General features: G+C 39.9%; 1 protein-coding gene across 12 annotated transcripts in view; it reads right to left on the bottom strand.

The window, feature by feature from the left end:
- The window catches only part of LOC5574814 (endophilin-A), a 174,151-nt gene that overhangs the window by 24,451 nt on the left and 124,539 nt on the right, over positions 1–25,161 (bottom strand). For 11 of the 12 annotated variants that reach the window (XM_021850501.1, XM_021850500.1, XM_021850505.1 and 8 more), the window contains 4 exons: positions 16,272–16,340; positions 15,929–16,145; positions 13,771–13,904; positions 2,326–2,392 (listed from right to left, as the gene is read on the bottom strand). In XM_021850501.1, the coding sequence (XP_021706193.1) occupies positions 2,326–2,392; positions 13,771–13,904; positions 15,929–16,145; positions 16,272–16,340 (487 nt within the window). The remainder of the gene's footprint in view (positions 1–2,325; positions 2,393–13,770; positions 13,905–15,928; positions 16,146–16,271; positions 16,341–25,161) is intronic. The other variant, XM_021850506.1, reaches the window with a different exon arrangement.

The raw sequence follows: 25,161 nt of genomic DNA, 5'->3' as shown, positions 1-25,161 counted from the left end.
TATCGTCCTTCCTCGTGGAAAAGTCGTAGGGAAATGTGTTTCCCTGAGACCTTTTTTGAATCACTATCAGTTGGTGCTATAAACATTTTATTTTTCCAAAATGTTGATATTTAACCTTCTAATACCCATATTTTCATTTTCGATCTACATATCATTGTTAAAATTGTTCTAAAGACGCCAATGATTTATTTTTATTCGCAAATCTATGAATTTTAGTTTTTGATTTTTATAATTTTTATTTTTGAACATCCCAATCCTTTTTCATTTTTTCTTGAAGCCTCTTCTAGTTGATGATTTTTGGCAATAATAAAAATTCAAGTTTTTACGGTACTTTTCAAAATATCAAATTTTTAATATTTTTATTTTCCGTATAATTAACGGAAAAACAGGTTTGAAACTATTTTAATACCACCAAGCTCTTCCTCTGTGATAGGTTGATAGTAGAAAAATATAAAAGGTACGATGTTTTATATTACACGTTTCATAAACCCCAGGCATTTGTAGGTTATATAAGAATACAATTTTTTTAAAAACTTTCAAATATACAAAAAAGTTTCAAAAGTCATAAAAAAAACTTTTCTTATATGCGTGTTATGAGTCAAGGTTTAAGTCAAAAATAAAATCATATTGATTTCCGAGCTACGAAAAAATACACAAAATTCCAAAGAGCACCCCGTCTAAAGACGGGGTTGGGTATTAGAGGGTTAACAGCACTGGCTGTAAGTTTGTTTAATTTTTGATGGATAAACTTCGGTTTAGCTCAATTGGAATCGTGCGGCTGTCTTTTTTATTGCTTTTGGAAATTTTGGAAATGTCATTCGTCAGCTATAACTTTGCCAAAAGCCGTATTCAAATAGGTTATTTCAGTAATTAGCCATTAATTTTTGTATGAATTGAAAATCTTCGGCTATAATAATTGTGCTTATCAAGCACCTTTTGAATCAGCACAAAAAATATCTGCATTAAAATAATTGCACTTCCATTCCGAGCCTTCAAAATTGTCTTTCGCAAAACAGGAGAGAAAAATAACTTAAAATTCCGGTAATTAAGAAACATCTATCGGCCGGAATTTTGTGATCTTTTTCCGCCCCCACACCAAGCTCGGAAAACTTCACCAATATCGCCAACCTACTCACTTGCAAGCATTCAGGATTCTGACTGCTGAGAAACTCTAACGGTCGTTGAAGCTGCACACTGATTAAAGCGGATGGGAAATTTGGACAAAATTCAATTATAATTAATTTATCATTCCCGCATGCCCATACCTTATGTTACTTCAGATTGAGCATGATTTTGGGAACTGAAACTTTCTGCTTCTTCTTCTTTTCTGGCGTTACGTCCCCACTGGGACAGAGCCTGCTTCTCAGCTTAGTGTTCTTATGAGCACTTCCACAGTTATTAACTGAGAGCTTATTATGCCAATGACCATTTTTGCATGCGTATATCGTGTGGCAGGTACGAAGATACTCTATGCCCTGGGAAGTCGAGAAAATTACCAACCCGAAAAGATCCTCGATCGGTGGGATTCGAACCCACGAGCCTCAGCTTGGTCTTGCTGAATAGCTGCGCGTTTACCGCTACGGCTATGTGCTAATAAAGACGAAATTTCCGCAAAGTATACTAAATTCAGGAATGATCAACCATTTTCTGAAAGCCAGCATGTTATTTTCTAGTTTCTGGCATAACGATCCAACTGGGAAAAAGCCTACGTTTCAGATAAGTCTTGCTCATAACAAAACTTCCTCTGGTATCAACTATTGATAAGATGATTATTTGTATTTTTAAACCATTGCCCATTTTAGCCTGTGGTCCTGGAAGGTCGAGAAAAATACAAACTGGACCTCAGCAAGGACTTACTGAATAGCGACTTTCTTAAAAAGCTAATTTTTATTCTGATAAATTTACTCGGATAAAACTTTTAACACAGTCTGACAACTATTTAATGTGCACAATGTTATGTAATATGAAGCTTTTAATAACATACTACACAATTTTAAATTTAATTTTGAATAGTCGTGCTCTGGTTGGCAAGGTAGGATGTTATTTCTCAGATTTAACTCAACCTTATTTGGTTATCATTTCAATGAAATTCCACTCCACGAAGACGACGATAATCAACAGAACAAAACATTCCTGGAATGATGAATCGATCTATTCGTTATGGTTCCTTATTGTAAGCTGTGAAAACAAGAACTCTTTCCAACGGAAATGATAAACTTTTCGCTCTTAGGGAAAGTGGTAGGGAACATTAGGACTTGGATAAGAAGAGAGAAACCAATTGAAAATTCTAAGCATACTCAAACAGAAAATAAAACCACCTCTTACCTTTGGCTTGTCGTCGCTTTTTGCAGTCAAAATCAAGACGTCGTCCTTGCAGTTTTTTGCGATGATGCTATTTGCCGGGAGCACGATGAGCAGTTGTTGAAAGACGAGAAAGAAAAACGGAAACAATTAATTAACTCTCTGGCTGTTGTTATAGGTACTACTGTCTGCACGTAACAGACCGGGTAAGCGTGATGACATTTCAGTCCTATGAGGCCAATTTTCGTTGGCTGGGCATCATAACCATAAGGTTAACTTCCGTTTGGGATGAAGAGACTGGGCAAATTTGATTCGGTAACAACGGAAAAGGGATCTCTGTATTCTCTGAACCAGATTCCATTGCGAGGATATACAATGGAAGAGATAACAAACGGGATGAAAAGTGCAAGTACCACAATTTCACTCTTACGTCATAAAAAGGTTGATGGCAAAGGTTGTGACATTTGAGTGATATCACAAGGATGGAAGAAGTGTTTGCATTTTGAGCTTAAGATGCTCTCAAAACTTAGCAAACAACGACTGCCATTCACTGTTTGTAAATGAAGAACGTTGAATGCATTTCAGTTAGATAATGTTGAAACATTTGTTATATCTCATGTTTGATGTTAAATGGAGCAAAACCAGGGCAGTGTAAATGATTCATGAATTACTTTTGTGGTAGCTGAGATGCTTCAAATAGTCGTAATATTATTTAGTTTAAAATACAGAGGGGCCGTCCATAAACCATGTGGACATCTATGGGGGGATGATGGGTCTGAGCAATGACCACGGTCCATACAAATTTTAAAATTTTTGTGTGGACAAATGACCACGAGGGAGAGAGGGGGGTCTGAAAATTCAAAAAAAAAATAACCACGTGGTTAATGGAGAGCCCTTGACATGAAGATATATACTCCACTCCGGAGAGACTCCAATAAATTCGTTTTATGTTGTAACAAATTTTTGAAAAGAGGTTTTGTGCCTCTTTAAGAAAGATACCGAAAGGAAATCATTCAAATAGCGAAAAGCTAAACATTACATATAATTTGCAATTGGATTAGATGGACAAATTGATGTAAAGATTTGCGAAAAAGTTACACGTCTTCTCAGTGAGAATCGAACTCACGACTCCCCGATCTCTAGTTAGGGCGCGTTACCACTACGCCATGAGAGGACTCATGAACGCAGAAGTTAACCTGAATTCGATTTCAGCTCAATAATCACGTGGTCCTTTTTCGCAAAGTGCACCTCTTTCGGAAGAATTAGATGCCCATCCAAACACAACGCTTTCTATATATATCCAATGCCTAGCTTTTCGGTAGTTGTTACACTTCCACTCGGCTGGTTGGCCGTAAATCACGATTCATAATTAAAAACAAGTATTTATCGAGCAACGGATTCATATTCCGTAACCGGTCGTTTGAGAACGTCGCGACCCATTGGAAGCCCACACAATAGAAACCTCAGCCAGCGCAGCATAACTGTCCAAAATGGATTTTCAAATCATCACATTTTTTCATTGCAATATTCATTTTGTCGCAGAGACGAACCGGCCTTGGGCCGAAAGTCTCTTTAAAGACATAAAAAAAATCATTTTGTAATGTATACATTACCACGCATATAAAAATGTTTTAGTTTGCAAATTTCATAGAAAAAACATATGAGAAAAATAAATCTTGAAAAATAAAAGCATAACAGTATCTGCTTGATCTTTCAACGCCAAAGGAACTGCAAAACGTTCTAATGTTCAAATAACAGTTGATCAGAAGCTCGTCTCGTGATTTTTTTTATAAAACTTCCAGAAATTTCATCAAAAGCTCATTCAGAGATTTTTTCATCGACTCTCGAAAATTTTCCCGTGGTTTCTTCGCGAATATCTTCTAAAAATTTTAAAAATGCTTCTTGTTTAAATTACTTCCAAAGTTCTTTAATAATAATATCAATAATTATGAATTCCAAGAAGAAACATTTTTAGGGATAACAATTTCCTTCTCTGAATGGATGTTTCTATGTATCCTTAAAGCAAATCCTGGTTAAATAATGTATTCTTGGTCGGCTCCTGAAAAAAAAATATAACATGGTTTCCTAGGGAAATCGCCGAATGAAGTCTTGGAGATGTATCTTAATTAAGAGGGAAATAACCATCATCGTTTTAGAAATTTTCAAAACCATTTTTTGTTTTGCTCACTACTGAAGTAATGTTCATAAAAATCTATCAATTCATTGCACTTGCTATCTGTAGTGCAGTGAAAGATTTTCATGAGGATATCTTTAAATTTGAACGAAAAAACTGTTTTATTTTTATTTTTAATAATTGAAAGATGAATTCTCTAACCTTAAGTATTGTAAACATATTGATATAAATCCTTGAAGAAATCAAGTATTTCGTACTTGGAGGAATACCTGAATAGTAGTTTCTGAAATAATTAGTGAATTGTTTTCCGAAGGAAGTCTGAAAAAATCAACAAAATAAATTTCTGAATCCTTGTGAAAACACCCTAAGGAACTTCTCGCGGATGAAGTATGGTCGTCGGAAAAACCGGTGGTATGGAATCGCTGTATGAATTCATAGATGTAACTCCTAGAAAATCTAAAGAGTACAAATGGGAACATGTCCGATAGATGTCGTTAGAAATTCCCATCAACTTTCGGGAAAGAATACCAAAACGAATCTATGAAGAAAAATCTTGTGAACTTTCTGAACATTTTAAGGCAAATTTATGAAATAAGCCCTGTAGTACACGTTGAAGGGTTACTTCGAAAAAATAACAAACATTGATTGAAATGACTGCGTAAAAGATATCCAAGAGAATTTCAATCATATTTCCGCAATTTCCATAGGATTTGAAGTAAGGGTAGTATAGAAACTATACTGCGTATATAGCCCTACCCCGATAAAAAAAAAGTTTTGCTAAAAATTCTGATAAATTTGCTCAAAACGTGTTTTTTTTTTAATTTAAAAAGATTCTGAGATTTAAAAAAAAATCAGAGAAAAACAGAAGATGTTATGGGAGGACTCTTAGAGACAGTCTATAGAAAAGCTCTACAAAAATAACTGCGGACTTTCAGAAAAGAGTCGAAAGCTCCAGAAAAATGGAAATAATACCGGTATTCGTCATAGCACAAGTATTCGTCACCCCGGGTTCTATTTGTAAAATTTACCTTAAAATGGGGGTATCTATCACAGTTCATAGCATTTGCTAGAACCAGAGATGGACAAAACAACCATTTCCCTACGCTTCCATTCTTCCATCATTAAAGCACGCCATTTTTTACGCCCGATACATAGGCAGTAGTGTGGGACAACATTTAGATTCTCGCTCCAGTCCACTTTTTGGATTGCATTTACTGCCGTGAATCGCAAGTCAGTCCCATCTGCATTTTCGTCAAAATTGAGTTGAGCTCAGTTTTCAACATATCTTTCAATGCTCTTTCAGCTGCACTAATAAGATTATATTATTTGTTCGGAAAAAATAGGAAAAAACAGCAAGTCAATTTGTCCCATAATAAAAAGTAACCGCATGTCAGTCCCACTACAGATTTCCGCACCGTGTAACACAAAAATGAACCGTGTTTCGATCATCTTTATATTTTTCTCGGAAAGATATCGTAGTAAAAGGCAAGTTGTCAAAGTTTCATTAAGATTGGAACATGTTCCAATCCTCTGGAATTTTTTGAATATTCGTATGGAAAACGAGTTTCGAAACTTCACAGCCCATTTTCCCAATGCCTACTTTTTACAGATGGGACTGACTTGCGATTCACGGCAGTTTAGGTCCCATAACAACTGTGCAAAATTTCAGCTCGATCGGAGAAACTATATTTTAGCGCCAACTGCTCAAAGTTTGTATGGGATCTACTATGGGAAAACTTACTTTTACAAAGAAAAATCGCCAGAGGTCGCCAATGACTTCTATAAAAATTCTGAACACAGACCACGATAGGTATTCTTACGAAGAAGAATATTGCCGAAGTCCGCGAAACAATCCGACACTTGTGAACAAAGTTATTCAATGAAAACCTATTGGCAAGGCGACGTTGATTAACACGTAATGGAATAACAAGAATAACAAAATCGGGCAACATTTCCGAATAGTCTATAGCATAGCATAGCATAGCATAGACTGACTGTACATGTCAATGGTTGCAACTCCGTGATTGATCGGAACTGGTAAGAATTGCACTATGATCCAAATGAATGAGGGATGGGAGTTTCCGTTTACTCTCGAAGTGCAATTTTAGCAGATCTATTATTATTGATCAATAACGGCGCCGGCCAAGTCCTTACAGTCAGTTGGGATGGGGAAGGAATGTTAGGGTGTAATGATTGTTGCTTCTAGAGACCGAGAATACCTCTGCATCTCCACAATCACCACGGGAAGGGTGTTTATTAGTGAGGGAGGAAAAGATCTGGGAGTCACCTCTGGTCGGTGATGCGAACCATGGACAAGGGGGAAATATACGACTTATATTTAAAGCTAGTTTTGTATTTTTGTCTCGAGAAGTTTTTGGTAGAAGCTTTAAAAAATACGTCAACATCTATAATGTCGAACAATTCAAAAGACGTTTTTATTAATGACGAAAACTGAAAATTACATATATATATATATATATATATATATATATATATATATATATATATATATATATATATATATATATATATATTTTAAATTATATGAAACAGGAATAATGCCGACAATTCAAAAGATAATTTTTAATAATGTTAAAGAGAGAAAAAAAAAAAATATATATATATATATATATATATATATATATATATATATATATATATATATATATATATATATATACATATATTTTGATAAACTATAGCAAAGTTATTTATGGACCGATTTGAATGAAATTTTCACAGAATATCAGACATAGAATTTTATCATATATTTTTGAGTGATTTTTCTAATCACAAGTTCAAACGCAGTAACGGTTTGACTAAAGTGAGTTTTTTGAAGATTTTTTATAATTGAGATGACTAAACTTATTGAAGGAATAGCTTCATGGTATCTTCAGCAAAGTTGTAGATTTTGACAAGATGAACAAGTTTGCTGAAGGTAATTTTTGGTGTAGGACTGTCAGATTTTGAGTTAAATAGTTTTGAATTTTTTGTCGAAAATTTCACTTTAGTCAAACCGTTATTACTTATAAACTCGTGATTGGAAAAATTATTCAAAAATATATGTTAAAATTCAAGTTATATCTAATGTTCTCTGAAAGTTTCATTCGAATCGGTCCATACGCTTTCAAGAAAAAATGTGTTATCATAAGCATGAAACGAACTCACCAGTTGGTAATCCATTCTCGACTGAACACAAAACTGACACTGATAGCAAAACTTCTTGGCGTTCCGAAAACAAACCGTCTTGCTTGGGCCTTCCCAAATACCTACCCAGCAAAACGCTCCAAAACAGGGAAAAAAATTCTCCCGCGACGAAAACACGCGCGAAACCGTGAGCAATATCTATCGGACGACGCAAAACCGAACCGTCCTGCTTTTGGGCTTCACGAAGCACCCGGGAAAAATTTCCGAATAGTCTATGCTTAATAACTGTTTTCACAAGCATCGGATTGCTTTGCGGTCTTCAACAATGTTGTTCATCGTAAAAATATCTATCGAAGTCTGTATTCAGAATTTTTATAGAGGTCAATGGGCGACCTCTAGCGATTTTTCTTTGCAAAAGTATGTTTTCCCATAGTAAATCCCATACAAACTTTGAACGGCTGGCGTTTCTCCGATCAAGCAGAAATTTTGCACAGTTGTTATGGGACCTAAATGCAATCCAAAAAGTGGACTGTAGCGAGATTCGAAATGTTTCATATAACCGTATCCCAGGCTAATAGGCAGTCTTCTAACCAAACAGCAGGCCATTCTGCCATAAAATTACCAGCCCTACATCTTTCCACATGAACTAACGTTGATGCTGAGGCATATCCGGTCTACTGTGGGAGCCAGTTCTAAATGCATCATGACTTCCTCCCCCTTCCCCTCATTGGTCAGTATTCTCACGTGATAGGCGCCATTGTTGCCTAAAATAAAAGTTCACCATCACTTCACTGAGAATCGCTGTTGAATTTTACTACTTTCGACGTTTTAGGATTCGACGTTTTGGTATTCGACATTCTGTTTTTCGACGTTTTGTTTTTCGTCATTTTGTCCCTAATCCATTTACCGTATTGATATTATTCAAAACGAATTTGACTGGTTTATAAAAAAATAATTAGGTGGTAGAAAAGCACTAACTTTCGACTCACAAGAAATTTGTACGAATTTCTGAACTGCCTTACAAAGTAGGGTCATACAAGTAGATCGAAAACAAATGATGGGTCAACGAGGAGGAACTCATGGGAAAATCATAAGAAAATTATTAGATTCCGTTTCAAAACGTGTCTGACGTCAAATAAAAATAAAGCTTTAAATTACATTTCAAAATTAGGTTTCGCAGTCAAATTTACAGGGTCGGTCACAAAATGCTTCTTGTTTTTGGAACCACGGTTGAATTGAAAATAACCATAGCATCCCAGGGAAGTTTGCACGGTAAATGGCTGGGCATGGCGTACCATTGGTACCTCGCGTACCTACAGGAATAAAATAGACCCCATTGTGTGGTCCTTAGCCTCTTGCCCAGCAACTCCTATCCCTACCTCCTAGTGGTACTGGGCGGGGTACGAGTAACCTTGGGGAAGATCGGGTAACCAACCCCCGGTGGGAACTTTTGTCGTATGCTGACAGGGAAGGGGGGGGGGGTTTGCTTCTGCAAACCTTGAGCGTCTGTACTCCATGTTAGGAGCGGCTCACAACAGCGTCTGTTCCCCATGTCAGGGGCGGCTGATCATCGTCCGAGTGCCAGAGAAGGACTCTAAGCTAAACTGCGCACTATGGCCCTCCGAACATTTAGGAGGAATGGTCCTCCGGAAATCTAGGGGATTGGTGTCAGGCCCTGCAAGTCAGCCGTAAAAATACAAAATCACAGGAACGTCAACGAGAGAATACGGACCAGAACATTCGGCAAAGACCGCAGCGACGAAAATAGACTAGCGATTGGAAACTCGGTACATGGAACTGCAAATCTCTCAACTTCTTCGGAAGCACACGCATACTCTCCGATGTACTGAAGATCCGCGGTTTCGACATCGTAGCGCTGCAGGAGGTGTGCTGGACAGGTTCGATGGTGCGAACGTTTAGAGGTAATCATACCATCTACCAGTGCTGCGACAACACACGTGAGCTGGGAACAGCATCATCATAGGAGATTTGAACGCTCAGGTTGGGCAGGGGGAGGAGTTCAGACCGACGATTGGAAAGTTCAGCGCCCACCGGCTGACGAACGAAAACGGCCTACGACTGATAGATTATGCCACCTCCAAGAACATGGCCATTCGCAGCACCTACTTCCAGCACAGCCTCCCGTATCGATACACCTGGAGATCACCACTACAGACGGAATCAAAAATCGACCACGGTTTGATCGATGGACGGCACTTCTCCGATATTACCGACGTCAGAACCTATCGTGGCGCTAACATTGACTTTGATCACTATCTAGTGATGGTGAAACTGCGCCAAAAACTATCCGTTAGCAACAATGTACGACACCCGCCTTGATATAACCTAGCGCGACTGGCCCAACCGAACGACGCCGCCGCATACGCGTAGCATCTCGAAGTAGCGTTACCGGAAGAGGGCGAGCTTGACGAAGCCCCTCTTGAGGACTGCTGGAGCAACATAAAAGCAGCCATCAACAACGCAGCCGAAAGCATCGTCGGGTACGTGGAAAGGAAGACATGTAACGATTGGTTCGATGAAGAATGCAGGCAGGTTTTGGAGGAGAAGGATGCAGCGCGGGCTGCAATGCTGCAGCAAGGAACGCGGCAAAATGTGGAGCGATATAAAAAACGAAAGCAGCAAACCCGTCTATTCCGGGACAAAAAGCGCCATATGGAAGAAGCGGAATGTGAAGAAAAGGAACAGCTGCATCGTTCACAAGAAACGCGAAAGTTCTACGAGAAGCTTAACGCATCCCGGAAAGCCTTCATGCCGCGAGCCGAAATGTTTAGGGATAAGGACGGAAGCATCTTGACGGACGGAGTGGAAGCATGGGTTCATATGCCCCATCTACAAGAAGGGCGACAAACTGGAATGTGAAAACTATCGTGCGATCACTATCCTGAATGCCGCCTACAAAGTGCTATCCCAGATTATCTTCCGTCGTCCATCACCAATAATTATGAGTTTGTGGGAAGTTATCAAGCTGGTTTCATCAACGGCCGCTCGACAACGGACCAAATCTTCACTGTACGGAAAATCCTCCAGAAATGCCATGAACACCAAGTCCCAACGAATCACCTGTTCATCGATTTCAAAGCGGCCTATGATAGCATCGACCGCGAAGAGCTATGAAAAATCATGGACGAGTACAGCTTTCCCGGGAAGCTCACAAGACTAATAACAGCAACGATGGCCGAGCGCAGAAAGCGTGAAGATTTCGGGCGAACATTCCAGTTTGTTCGAATCCCGCCGGGGACTTGGACAGGGTGATGGACTTTCGTGCCTGCTGTTCAACATCGCGCTAGAAGGTGTCATGCGGAGAGCCGGGTTCAATAACCTAGGAACGATTTTCACAAGATCCAGCCAATTTGTTTGCTTCGCGGATGATATGTCGGCAGAACATTTGGAACGGTGGCAGATCTGTACACCCGCCTGAAACGTGAAGCGACAAAAGTCGGCCTGGTGGTGAATGTGTCAAAAACAAAGTACATGTGATAGGCGGAACCGAGCGCGACAGAGCCCGCCTAGGAAGCAGTGTTGCGATAGACGGGGATACTTTTGAGGTGGTTGATGAGTTCGTCTACCTCGGATCCTTGTTAACGGCTGATAACAACGTTAGTCGTGAAATACGGAGGCGCATCATCAGTGGAAGTCGGGCCTACTATGGCCTCCAGAAGAAGCTTCACTCCTGCACCAAATGAACCATGTATAAAACGCTCATTAGGCCGGTAGTCATCTATGGGCATGAAACGTGGACGATGCTCGAGGAGGACCTGCAAGCACTTGGAGTCTCCGAACGTCGTGTGCTTAGGACGATTTTTGGTGGTGTGCAGGAGAACGGTGTGTGGCGGCGAAGGATGAACCACGAGCTCGCCCAACTCTACGGCGAACCCAGTATCCAGAAGTTGGCCAAAGCTGGAAGGATACGATGGGCAGGGCATGTTGCAAGAATGCCGGACAGCAACCCTGCAAAGATGGTGTTCGCTTCGGATCCGGTTGGTACAAGAAGGCGTGGAGCGCAGCGAGCTAGGTGGGCGGATCAAGTGCGTATCGATTTGGCGAGCGTGGGGCAGAACCGAGGATGGAGAGATGCGGCCACGAACCGAGTATTGTGGTGTGAAATTGTTGATTCAGTGTTATCTGTTTAGATGTTAGCTAAATAAATAATAAAAAACTTTAAAGAAAAAGAGAATAACTGTCTATGATTATAAAAAAGCGAGACTAGTTTTAAAATAATCAAATATTTTGATGCCAATGGTTAGGGGAAGTGGTGGCAAAATGAACAGTGGTGGTTTTTGCATGATGTTTATATTACCACCGACCGCTGTAAATTTTATCCACATAGTGCAGGTAGCTAAAATGAACATTTGCATCGGTTTTTGCTAGCGATAAAAATATGTGAAAATTGATCTACTTCAGTCTGAATTCGCATCGCTGCTATATATAACATCCCTATTTATGATGCTGTGCAAAAGAACTATACAAATTCCTCGTTTTTCTATCAAAAACAAGATGATATCCTTAAGGCGAAGTAGGCCGTCATTGAAATTTGTACGTGTCGTTGATGATTGTTGCTAATTCTCACGAATAATCTCACGAGTTCGAATCAAAGAAAATCAGTTGGTTTTGCACTGAAACAGCTGAAAAAGTATGAGCATACTTTATGCAAGTTAGCGCGTACAGTGATACTTTTTCAAGTCAATATAAACTATCAAGACTGAGTTTTATCACTTCGAAATGTAAGCTGAAAATCATCATTGTTGCCAAAACGAATGAAGGGCTACTTAGCCTTAAGGTGTTCATTTTACCACCCCTTCAACTATTAGACCAGTAATATAAGTAAGAACAAGCTATGTTCCTATGGGATATTTATAAACAGTACACAGTATTTTGATCGATCTCGTATATTTTGAAAATGCGAAGTTTCCGGTAGCAACAAAGTTCTACAAAATTGTGTAAACAGTCAAAATGAATCATTCTCTAGAAGACACTAAGTTTCTGAAGATCAAGGAAAAGCAGTTATAATCATTTAAGTGCAAAAATCAGTCATTTTTGGGGTCAGTGTATTTATTCGGGTGGCAGATGAAACCTAGTAGGATTCATAAAACATCATTAGTAGTCGTAAATGTCGATAGTGTCATTATTATCCACGAGTATCCCTTTTATTTAGAGGAAGTTGCATCAATGACTCTTATTACCCTGTAGTACTTAGTTATATGATGGGTAGAGGGCTATGTGGCTCCATACTTCTTCTTTTTCTTCTTCTTGACACATTCTTCATAATTACGCACACTCCATAGGTTCCAATTACTTTTATGAAGAAAGTTCTCAACCTCGAGAAATGACTCTGACATACTCAGGTAAGTCAGATGTGAAAATATTGTATAATATTGGTCCCAAAATGCTGCCTTGGGGAACACCAGCTCTTACAGGAAGTATTTCAGATCTGGAGTTCTGATAATTAACCTGAAGTGTACGATTTGACAGATAACTTTGAATTATTCTAACAATGTTTGTTTGAAAATTAAAGTTTTTAATTTTACGACCAAGCCTTCATGTTAAGCACTGTCGAATGCTTTTTCTATGTCTAGAAGAGCAAGACCAGTAGAATAGCCCTCAGATTTGCTGGAACGGATCAAATTTGTTACACGTAAAAGTTGATGAGTGGTCGAATGTCCATGGCGGAATACGAACTGTTCATTGGTAAAAATTGAATTTTCGTTGATCTGGACCATCATTCTGTTCAAAATGACCTTTTCAAAAAGTTTACTGATGGAGGAAGTTTTGATTTCCTGATTACAAGAAATTTATACCGGTATGATTTAAAAAATCTATAAGGCGGCATCCACAAATTACGTAACGCTCTGGGGGGAGGGGGGGGTAGGCTGAAGCGTTACGGCTAATACAAAAATTTGAAATTTTTCATACAAAAAGCGTTACAGAGGGGGGGGGGGGAGGGGGTCAAAAATTTCCAATTTTAGCGTTACATAATAAATGGATGCTGCCTAATGCGTTTAAGGCAAACTTGTTCAGTACTTCAAGAACCATTCAAAGGACCTCAATTTGATAGGGGAGATCTACATATGTAAACTGTAAGGAAAATCTCCTAGTACTTATACTTGGATACCTACATGATTATGATGCAGAAATTGAAAACTGTAAAAGATACTTTTATAAATACTCACCATGACCTCCTTCAGATCCTTGGTCTGCAGCTGATGCAGTGGCTCGAGGAAGTTCTGCTTGATATTGTCATCGAGCGAGTACTTCACATCGGCCATCTGCTTGAGCGAATCGCCCATCTCAACGAGGGCACCGGCTACACGTTTTGGGGGCAGCAGTCGTCATCACACAGCAACAATTCGGATATGGTGGAAATCGAAGGGAAAGAAAACATTAGCATTAGTCGGGCATGGAGAACGTATTTGTGGGAGGAAAATTGTAGGCATGGTTAATACACGATAGGCAGTAACAAGAAAGAGGCACACGACATCAACCTAAACGCACAGTTTGTGGTGGAAGCATATGGTACAACAATAAGGAAGCTGCATAAACGGTAGGTAATTTGATTTTTTACGTTGACCTATACAGTAATGGAAAATAAATTTGCACTTTTCGACTTTGTCCATACAAAATGATTAAAACAAGATTTTGAAGTTTAGATCGAGCTATTTTTTTCGGACAAAAAGTTTGATTTCATCTCATAGTTTGAGTTTACTCGAATTACTTCATATCAATAAAATTATAGTTCTGGGAAAATTTTATTCAAAACTATCTGAAATCTAATCTGTCAAAATTTACCATATTGTAAAGCAAATCAAAATAATTGCAAATATATAGTCCAATATTGTAAGAAGTTTCCGATAGTTAACTGACTCTAAAAGGTAAGACCTGGACTACTTCAATATGTGTAGTTATAAATTAATAGGTGTAAGCCAATGGCTGTGAAGATGTAACTGTGTTGCTTAAAAACCAATCGTAACAAATTGGATGCGAGAGAAAACAAAATGAAAATCATAAAAATCCCTTCATTCAAGGAGATGACAAACAAGGACTGGATTCTACAAACAGATCGAATGCAACTGGTACAGATCAAAAAAGGGATCCCCATGAAATTCGCAACCGATTGCATATCAGCTGAAACCGAAAACAAACAGATAGCTAGGCAACAGAAGATGAGCTTCAAACGAACGCTAGGTCAGAGAATGGGAAAATGTAAGCGGATTAACGATGGATTTTCCCCGGTTTCCCTCTAGAGATTGTCAAGGAATAAAACTACCGAAAAAAAAATCGAACACACCATTATCTCAAGCGGAAGCAAGCAATCGTGTAAAAACGGAAAAAAATAAAGGTATGTTCATAAGGAAGGGCAACGAGTGTTGGGGCGAATGAACTCTCTCAAGTTCGAAAGTAGTTGTTGATTACAGTGAATCTAGGTGTGTAATAAATGGCAAAAATAGGATAGAAAATGATAAAAGTATACTTGTTCCCTGTTATACCCGATCAAACTGTCTTATTCTTCTTAGCTAATTGATGAAAAACTGGGTTAATATTGGACACATTTTCTGCGAGTTTTCTGATTAGGCTGAAAAGTTGGGATTTTATTCGATTTAAAGGCGTAAGGGAAGGCAGAAGGCAATGGTTTGAGTGGTGAGCAATATTTGAGTTTTGATTCAGTTATTAAAACTTAATATTTGAACAGATTGAGATAACAAACAATAAAGTGAATCATCAGAAATGAGGACCGATATTTAGATATCTTTATTTAAAAGATTTGCAGTCGGAGGCTGGCTCATCTCTGTAGAAAATAGACTAGAAATATTTTCTTTTCACAATTCGTCATCGCCATTCCAATCAAACGCATTGCCTTTTCCAAAGCACATTTGAAAGATATGCAGCGAATCATTCACACGTTCACGTCCTTTCTTCCTATGCATGTGAGTGCAGCAAAATCATATTTACATACATTCAAATACACACACATACGCACACCGATTGCCGCTGGTTAGGTTTGCCATATGTACAGAACAAAAAGGCACGCTGCTGTGTTCAGAAAAAATCAATAACCAAAAATTTTAATGTGATCACAAAAACGGAAACAAAACGAACCAAACAAACACACTGGAAAACAAGGACTTTTTGGATTAATTTTTCAGCATTTGGATTGAATGTGTATCATAAAAAAAAACGAAACATAAATGAAAAAATCGACAAAAGCTATCTCGTAAAGGAACCGAAAAAAGAAAAGCCAACCTTACATTTCTTAAAAGTAATTGTTATATGTGTAATATAGAGGGACGAAAAGCCAAGAGTGCGCATGAAGGCGAAGGCGCCCGTACTTACCGAAGATACTGTCTTCTCCGAGCTTTTTACCGTATGTCAGCATACAGTCGGCCAATATACCTTCTGGTTGTGGATAAGTATTACTTTTAGCTTGACCTGATAATTTAGAAATACCTTTGACCGCTGCCATCTTCGCTCTGGCCGTCGGATTCGGTTGCAAGTATTCTTTCGTTTTTGCTTGCAACTCTTCGACCAGTTCTACCGTGACGTCTGTTTTCTAGCGAAACGGAAAGGGGGAAATATGAGGATTTGTGGGGCTTGGAGTTGGCGAAATTGATTCAAAATTTGTCTTAGTCCGGCAAACGGGTTTCGGCAGAGGATGGCCGGTCGGGGTACAACTTACTCTTTCCATTTCCATGAAGTCCAGGTCCAGCTTGGTGCCTTCCGCACCGCCCATTTTTTCTGTGACATACTGAAAAAGAGGAGAAAAAGAGAACATATTAGAAACGTGACAGGTGTCGAAAAATTCAACAAGTGTTAAATGAACAGTTAATTCTGCAGAACATTTTATTTCTAATAACTTCCAGTACTAAACATGAGCCGTTGCAAAGTTAAGGTAAAGATGATTCGAAACCAAACTTTAAATGTTCAGAAGCACAACCACGACAACCAGACAACCACGCAAGTTGAAAACTTTATTGCTGGAGATGACTAATCGATCAAAAATGTTGAGCTGTTTAGTGGAATACCTATAAAAAATTAAAACTGATTTACTGATGACTAAACAATTTATTTCACTAGAGTTTGTATCCTTTGACAGATAATTTTCGACTTCAACTATTAAGCCGCTTTCAATGTCGTGTACTAGAGCGACACTGAAGACGGCCTTACAGTTGAAGCCGAAATACGCGTATCTTCCAAAGGATACAAACACTAGTGGAATTAAGTTGTGTTGTTTTTCATATATTCATTCAAACAAGTTTTCAGCGTGAACTGCTGTCTGGTTTTCTAGATTAGTTGTTTTGAAAATCTGAGTTTTGGCATTTTCACCTTAATAGTTTTTGCATGTCTAATTTGTGAATGCTACTTAACAGACTCTGAAGCTCATTCGAAAAACAAGCGATTTAGGGTATCAGATTCAATGGAATGTTATACTTAAATGAAGATGCAGCTTATGGTTACTGATATATTGATATTTAGGATCCATCCTGAAATCAATCACTTGATCAACCCCATCCTACCCCGACGAATATAAATTGCCGTCCAACTCTCTAATCCACCAGACAGTCAGTGAACTGTACACTTATCAAAATAAGCTTCGTATTACGTTTTTATTTATCTCCTGGGAGCGTTCAGCAGACCATTCAAAAGTGGGTGGTGGGTGCTTACCGACATCCTGGTTCGGGTGTGGAAAATGGCGAACCGTGAAATGTTAGATACGCAAGACGTGCTCCGAATGGTAGCGTGGCGACACGTGTGAGATTACAGTTTTTCGGTGTCGGAATTTTAACTGAGATGGCATCCGAGCTGTCTGTAATATATTAGCAAGTTTTCTTCAATTAAATGGACGACTGGGAGGTGAGTATCAATGGTGATAAAGCTTCCACTATGTATTAATAAGTCCCTCTAATTTTTCTTCTTACTGGAAATGTAATATGTAAATCATAACTGGACAGAATCTGTTTCTTGAGCTGGTGAATGGCATCTTTAGGGGTCATGCACACATTACGTCACGCTCCAAGGGGGGGAGGGGGTCGAGCCAAGCGTGACAAGCCTTACAAAATTTTCGGAGGACTCATACAAAAAGTGTGACAAAAGGGGGGGGGGGGGGGTCGAAAAAGTTGAAATTTAGCGTGACATAATTTGTGTACCATCCCTTAACCTCCCTCAAAGTGGGGGCTGGTTGGTTTCCATCGCCCGCAGTACTGACGAAGGTAGTTCCTCCGTTGTCTCGTCCTCTATTGCCTGTGCTCTCAGCGCCATTCAGATGTTCGTCGAAGTGCTGCTTCCACCTTTCGATCACCTCACGCTCGTCGTCTGTTCCATCTCCTCGCTTTCCGTCTCCTCCAGGCGGCGTTTTTTCTCCCGAAAGAGGCGGGTCTGCTGTTGTCGTTTCCGTCTATAACGTTCCACGTTCTGCCGGGACCCTTCCTGCATCATGACCGCCCGCGCTACATTCTTCTCCTCCAGAATCTGCCTACATTCCTCGTCGAACCGATCGTTCCGTCAACTCCGTCCCACGTACCCCTCATTGCTCTCAGCTGCATTGTTGATTGCTCCTTGTACTGTTCTCCAGCAGTCTTCAAGAGGGGTTTCATCCAGCTCACCCTCTTCCGGGAATGCAGCCTGGAGGTGCTGCGTGTACGCAGTTGCGACATCCGGTTGCTTAAGCCGCCCTAGGTCATACCGGGCGGCCATCGGTACCGTACGTTGTTAACGACGGAGAGTTTTTGGCGCAGTTTAACCATCACAGATATGAGTCGATGTTAGCGCCACGATAGATTCTGACGTCGGTTATATTGGAGAAGTGCCGTCCATCAATCAGAACGTGGTAGATTTTTGATTCTCTCTGCTGCGGTGATCTCCAGGTGTATCGGTATGGAAGGCTATGCTGGAAACAGGTGGCCGTATTCTTGGAAACGGCGAAATCAATTAGTCGTAAGCCGTTCTCGTTCGTCAGCCGGTGGGCGCTGAACTTTCCAATAGTCGGTATGAATTCCTCCTCCTGGCCAACCTGAGCGTTTAGATCTCCTATGATGAGTTTGACGTCGTGCCAGCTTTCTAATGATGCAACAACTTTTAAAACCGGTGGTATGGTGTTTGCAAATTCAGTTTTTACAATAAAATGCAATATGGCGACCAAATTCAATATGCCCGCCAAATAAGTTAATTTTTACTAAGGGATGGTACACAAATTATGTCACTTTGAATTTTAACTTTTTCGGGACTACCCCCCCCCCCCACCCCCTTTGTCACGTTTTTTGTATGAGTGTAAGGCTTGTCATGCTTGGTTTGACACCAGAGGAAAGATAGAGAGAAAAAGCGCCCACTTGAACGGCAAAGCACAATTGGGCGAGTATATCGTGAGTTTCTGGGGAAGAATGTACGAAAAATGAGAGAGCAAAAGAAACGACGTCACACTAGGGCGATTCAAATTTTAAAAATGTTTGAAAATCCAATATCCCATATGTTTCTTACCATCATTACTATGAAAATAGTGTTCTGTGAAATTTTCAGCTTTCTAGGTGGTGATTTAAAGGTGGCCCAAAGACAATGTAGGCTTATATAGAAATTACTTTGGAGAAATTTAGAGAAATGTAGTACTGTAATGTAAGTAGAATCTTATCATCCCATATTTAAAACTCATCTTTCAAACCTTAGCAAAATTTAACACCACGGTTTATGAATTATTTTATATTTATTCAGCATTCACATCTGCCTTAAAAACCGATAACCTTCTAATGTCAAATCACCTCGGCATAGCACATCAAGTCCTATTTTCTTGCCCCTTCACTTATTCCTGGAATGGAAAAACACCGGAATCGGAAATCACTGCCTTCGACGACACGACCAAAATCTCCCAAGTAAGGGTATGAATAGCAATGACAAGACATTTTCCGTGAATTTATAGCTCCGCATTTCATGTGAACACGACTTCGAAGTATTTCGGGCAGCCAAGCATGTTTCGATTACGGTTTCTACGCCTACGACGATACAATTCAACCCTATGATGATATTAACGATGTTTTGCATGCGTTGATCGTCTGATTAACACTACCGTTTTGATTCATATTACGGACAGCTTCAAATTCCGGACACTCTCGTTTGTATGGGAAACATTTCACACGAAATGTTTCAATTTTCGCCGTCCAAAAGTTCTCATTTTCGAGGCTCGTTTTATTAGGTTTTTTCCATAAATATCATTGCAAATTTTTAATGCCCAACTACCTTAGACGTCTCTTAAATGGTTGAACGATTTCAATTGATGATTTGACTGTTCCATTAATGATTATCATGAGCTGTCCGTAATTCGAATCAAAGCGTACGGAATATGAGGCAAAAGTGAGGGAGCGTCCGGAATAAGAACCATGAAAAGGTCACACGTTTTGATTTATTTAAAATTATTCAAGTTGCGGACGCGTATTCTTTACGCACCATCCGAAAGTTAAGGGCTTCCGACGCTCGATAACGCTAAAAAATCATACAGAATGATTTATTTTGTATAGTCCAAGCTGGGTTATACTATACTGAGGCCTTAAGTGTCCGTAATATGAATCAAAACGGTACCAACCAAACGAAATGGGCTGTTAATGTGAATCGATTATGCGGATTCAGCCATCGACACCCAAAACGATGCCGATAGCTGGTTTATTGGAAAGTTCAAGCAATGGAAGTCAAGAAATTCAACTGCAACGTTCACAAAAAGCCATGACGCACAAAACAAGGACTTCTAATAAGCAGGATAAGGAGAACATATTCGACAACGATTACTTTTGTTGTTAACTAATGTTAAGTGACAATTATTTACTTTGTTGGATTTGACTTTACCAACCGACTTATCCACCTTTATAGTAGGATTACGTAAGCACAACCTAGTTAATAGGGTTATATTCGGTCGAGCCCTGTGTTAAACATCGATAAGCGTGTGCAACAATCGACTGTTGGCTGTTGAACTGTCAAATGTTTAATGGGGAACCATGCGTCTCCGTTTTCAATCTAAAAGCATATTCAACCCACCGACGAACACAAGTTGGCGAACAACGATAGATCAAATCCCAAATTTAATTTTCCTCCATTCAACCCACGGATTCAATTCATAGAAAATAATCCTTTTTATGAGTAGTATAAAACTCCCATAACAGGGCCAGAAGTGTTCACAGCAGAAGTAATACCGTCTAATGCTTCTTCGTCCTCTATTTTGCATCACCCATTAGCAAGACCATAATGAGACAGAGCGACGGCTGTTCCTGGAAACAAAAGTGCGGACACGGACCACATGCAAGAATGGTAATTCAAGAGAAAAAAAAACTCAACCTTGAGCCAAACGCTTCATGATCACGTCCCAGGAATAAATTACGGGACTGAAAATTTAATACTTGCCACAGTCGTCCGAGTGCCAATGCAGCTCTTCGGGGTGAGTGAGGATGCGAACGCCAGAAATTCATTTTCTTATGCGGACTTCGAAAGAGCAAGACAAGCAACAACGAAACTCGTTATTATTAAAATGCTCCGGTTCCATGTCTGCTTCAACCAATTTTCACCCCACCGATTTTTTCGGAGGAAAGGGAAGTTTTAGCAAAACGACCCGAGCAAAATAACATGGCGAACGGATGCCATATCCAGAATTGAAATTTAATATCTGCAGTTTGCCATTAATAAGAAGCAAGATTCCCAAGCAAACCTTGTTATTGTGATGATATTTTATAAAAAAAAGTTTATAAATAGTTAATCATCTTATGATTGTTTAATAAGGTCTCCATCAGGTCTTCATACTGCTCTAAACAAATCAAAGATAACTCAATATACTGTAGCTCAGTTTAGTATGCGATTGTTATAAGCTTGTCATTTCGCTCTGATCGGGGAGCGAGATTGGGAGCAAATTCAGTTTATCGTCGAGAAAGCATAAGTCTGCTGGCGTGCACACCGTATCCAGAAAAGCCAACTCTGTGCTTGGTAAGCAATAGGCGACAAGATACACGGTCGATAGGTGTCGTTTTGTTCAGCAGCAAAAAATCATCGGGACAGAAAAGAAAACGATTATTGAATAATTAAACTTATGACCGGTGGAAAATAAGTGAACGTCGGACTTGGCAAGATTATTTTATGTTCGGATCCTTTGCTCTGAAAGACGCTAAGCTTATGTTCATATTAGTTTGATTAAAAAATATCCAATGAACTCGGATAGGTTCAATCAATACCAGAATTGCGTACACGAATTCCCTCTGCTCTTGGGAGTTTTTTAAAAACTACCTAAAGCAATAAAACAGTACTTTTCAGTGCTACAAAAACAGTACTTTCCAGTACTATTTTTTCTACTATTGATCCCTTTACGATCCTTGTTTGGACCCGTTCCTTCGAATTTTCGTTGGACCCGTTAGCGAAAGCTAGCGGTGGTAATCCTTTTGGACACCGTCTTGGGAAAAACCTTTTAGTAGGTTTTCTTCTTTCAATAATTCACTAAATATGGTTGCAACTACGAACAATAGGAAGGGTGAATCTCTGACTTCACAACTTCCTTCCAAAAAACCGGGATCTAAACTGTCGTTAAACATGGCAAAAAATGAATAAAGGACGTTTCTCCGGCATGCGCGCTCTCTTCCAAGACTGGAATAATTAATGCTGATAATTGCATAGAAATGATTGCTCATTGTTCGATTGTTCGATACTATAGACAAATTTTCCGAACACCAAATCGAAGCAGTCTCTAGACCATGCTCTTCAATTCATGTGAGGAAAAAAGTGCCGCCTATCGTTTCCAGTTGTTCCGAATTTGGGGGATTAAGGCAGGAGATCTTGATCTCCATTAAGGGAATCAAGGTCTCTTTCCAAATCACAAAGAAAGGAGACTGTCGCGTTTTGACGGAAACTCTTAAAGATCGAGAACTTCTTCTCAAACATCTTGAAGAGAAGAAGCACAATTTTTTTACTTATGACGACAAAACTGAACGTTTGTTCAAGGTCGTCTTGAAAGGTCTCTCAAGTGACCTGAAGAGATCAAAAATGGAATTAATGATTTACTTGGGTTTTCCCCAGTCCAATTAATCATTAAGAAAAAGAGAACCCAATCTGGCATTGTCCGAAAAGGGCTTTCTCAAGAATATTATTTAGTTCACTTTAACAAAAAAGATCTAAATAATAGTAAAGCTTTAGGTAGGTTATGGTACAAAAGATTGCCATGAATGCTAAATGCATGATTTGCGGAGGTTCTTCTCACGCTCAGAACGTCTGTCCAGTGAAGGAAGATATGTAGCCGTTGCTCCATGGTAAATTAATTCATTCAGTTAGACCTATAAATAGGTAAGGTTTAGGTACGCCACTGCTTGTTGTAAATATGAATTGCCTTTACGCCATAAGCTAGATAATCTGCCATAAAAAGCTCATAAGCTCTCAAACGGCCATGAAGGAGTTCTCCGAAGGTCAAGGAAATTTAGAATCCCCGGAGAAAGTAGGGGAAAGAATGAGTCGCGGCCGAAGCCGAACTTGAGCGAGCATTCAACATAAACCGTGGCACTCCCGAATTATTTCGAAGAAGTTCGTGGGAAATATCGAACTTCCGTTGAGTTCGGTCGATGGCACCTTCCCTAATCTGAGGATCTCGGTTTCATCTCACTTTCGTTCGATCCGCAGATTAGTGTAGAAGTGTCGTGGTTTATATGTTGAAGAAGTCGTTGAATGTGAGTTAAAGTAACGTGGTTATATTTCATATTTCTAAATTGTCCTTTGTTCCTTTGTTAGTGCGTAGTACAAAGTCCAAGCTAGGGAAGTGCTATATGGTTGTGTGTTACCCACAATAGGAAACCACCAGGTAATGTGCTCATTGTGTTCGTCTTAAGAAAATCCGTGCATGTGCTAATTATTGCGTGAACAGCTGCGGCTATCTTCTATCCTACCAGCGACGCTTCTCTGCCGTTCGAATCGGAAAGATCTGGCGATCCAAAACCCGCCAAAGGAAACGGTCCGTCACTACGCCGTTTCGAGCCACAACCGTGGTCGTCAATTGCCACTGGGTGGCCGCCATCCCAAAGGTCGACCGGGACACCTTGCCACGTGGACCCGCGATCACACGTGGGCAGACGCTTGATCTACTGCCTCCCATCGGCGCGACCAACTAGGAGCGCAGAATCACCAGCAAGCAACGCAATCCAGCAAGGAATCCCACCGCAGCCGTCCGTGGTAACTCGGTGAGTCGATTCCTTTTTGCATCGTTCTTTTTTGTGGAGTGGGGCGTCCGGTGAGGACGCCTCGGAGTCGTTTTTGCCGACCTAAGGTCGTGATATAAATTGGACGTCTGGCCAGTAAAGCGTCCGTAAAATGTTGAGGTTGGGTGGATTCTAAAGCCCCAAAACGTGCGCACGTTATTTATGACCGGCCCACCCAACCCTATTGTGTAAGCCACCCGGGTGCAACAAGCTTGCCGCATTCTGCTTGTCGCATCGTCGAGTGAAACCTTGAATGGAGACGAAACAACACTGATTGAGCACATGTATTGCACGGTAGAGAGAAGAGAGAGAGAAAATAGAGAGATAGACAAAACGCACGAAAGAGTAGGACTGTAGAAATAGGAAAGGAACACATGTAAATAAAATGAATCAATATATAAATTAGCATGCCATTAGAATAAAATGATTCATTCCCCTTATTCTCCCAATATATATTTGTTTGTTAATGAATTCTCTGTTAGTAGTTGTATATCCTTGAGAATGACCTTTTAGAGTATGGTAATATTGTCCCGTTACTTCGTGTGACTTTTAATGTTGTTTGCGTGGCGCAATTTGACTGCCGTCTTGCGCATACCCTTCTACACTGGTCGCGCCTCTTGCGGACAGTAGGGGAACCGCCAGTGATGAGACAGTAGTGTGAAACTGTACATGTTGCACTGTCTTAGGTATGGGTGTCGTCTTACTGCGTGCTTTGGAGGAATGATTTTGGAGTGCGACAGTATATGTTGTTGCGTAGGGTAGATACCCCAGTTCTTGCGTAGGTTGTAGGCACGCTGGCTCGATCTTCGACTTATTCGGGAATTCTAAATGGACTCGCCCTGACGAGTCTCAACCGGGCAAAATTAGACTTGTCGTGCGGTCTCCTCACGGAGTGGCGCAAAAGCCGCATGATTTATTCCAGATCGGCCAGTGTCGGCTACAGATACCACCAAGTTTATATGCTCGAATTGCGGGGGCAATCATAAGTCAAATTTTTGGGATTGCCCTTCGCGTAGGCGAGTCGTCGAGGCTCGTGCCAGGCAGATGAACAGTAATATCCGTTACGAATTCCCGTGGTAGAGTATCGAACAATGCTCATTTTTCAGTTAACGATCGCTTGATTAGGAATCATACCCATCAGGTAGATCATAATCATGCTCATTCACAAACTAATTTTAATCCGTCGGGTAGCCGTTCGAATCTTTTAATTTTGAATGTATCTACCCACGGAAAATCCTTTGCCGATATCGTAGAAGGTAATTTGAACTCCTCCCTTATTAGTACTATGAATACCCATTCTACTTGTTTCAAATCAAATGGAAAAAACCCTGCCGTCACAGGTAACATCTACTCCGCCTCTTCGTCGTGATATGA

This window comes from Aedes aegypti, chromosome 3 (genome assembly GCF_002204515.2).
Source record: "Aedes aegypti strain LVP_AGWG chromosome 3, AaegL5.0 Primary Assembly, whole genome shotgun sequence".
In the NCBI taxonomy this organism is placed as follows: Eukaryota; Metazoa; Arthropoda; class Insecta; order Diptera; family Culicidae; genus Aedes; species Aedes aegypti.
Note: the sequence above shows the minus strand (reverse complement) of the source record. Positions and strands in the feature narration are given on the sequence as shown.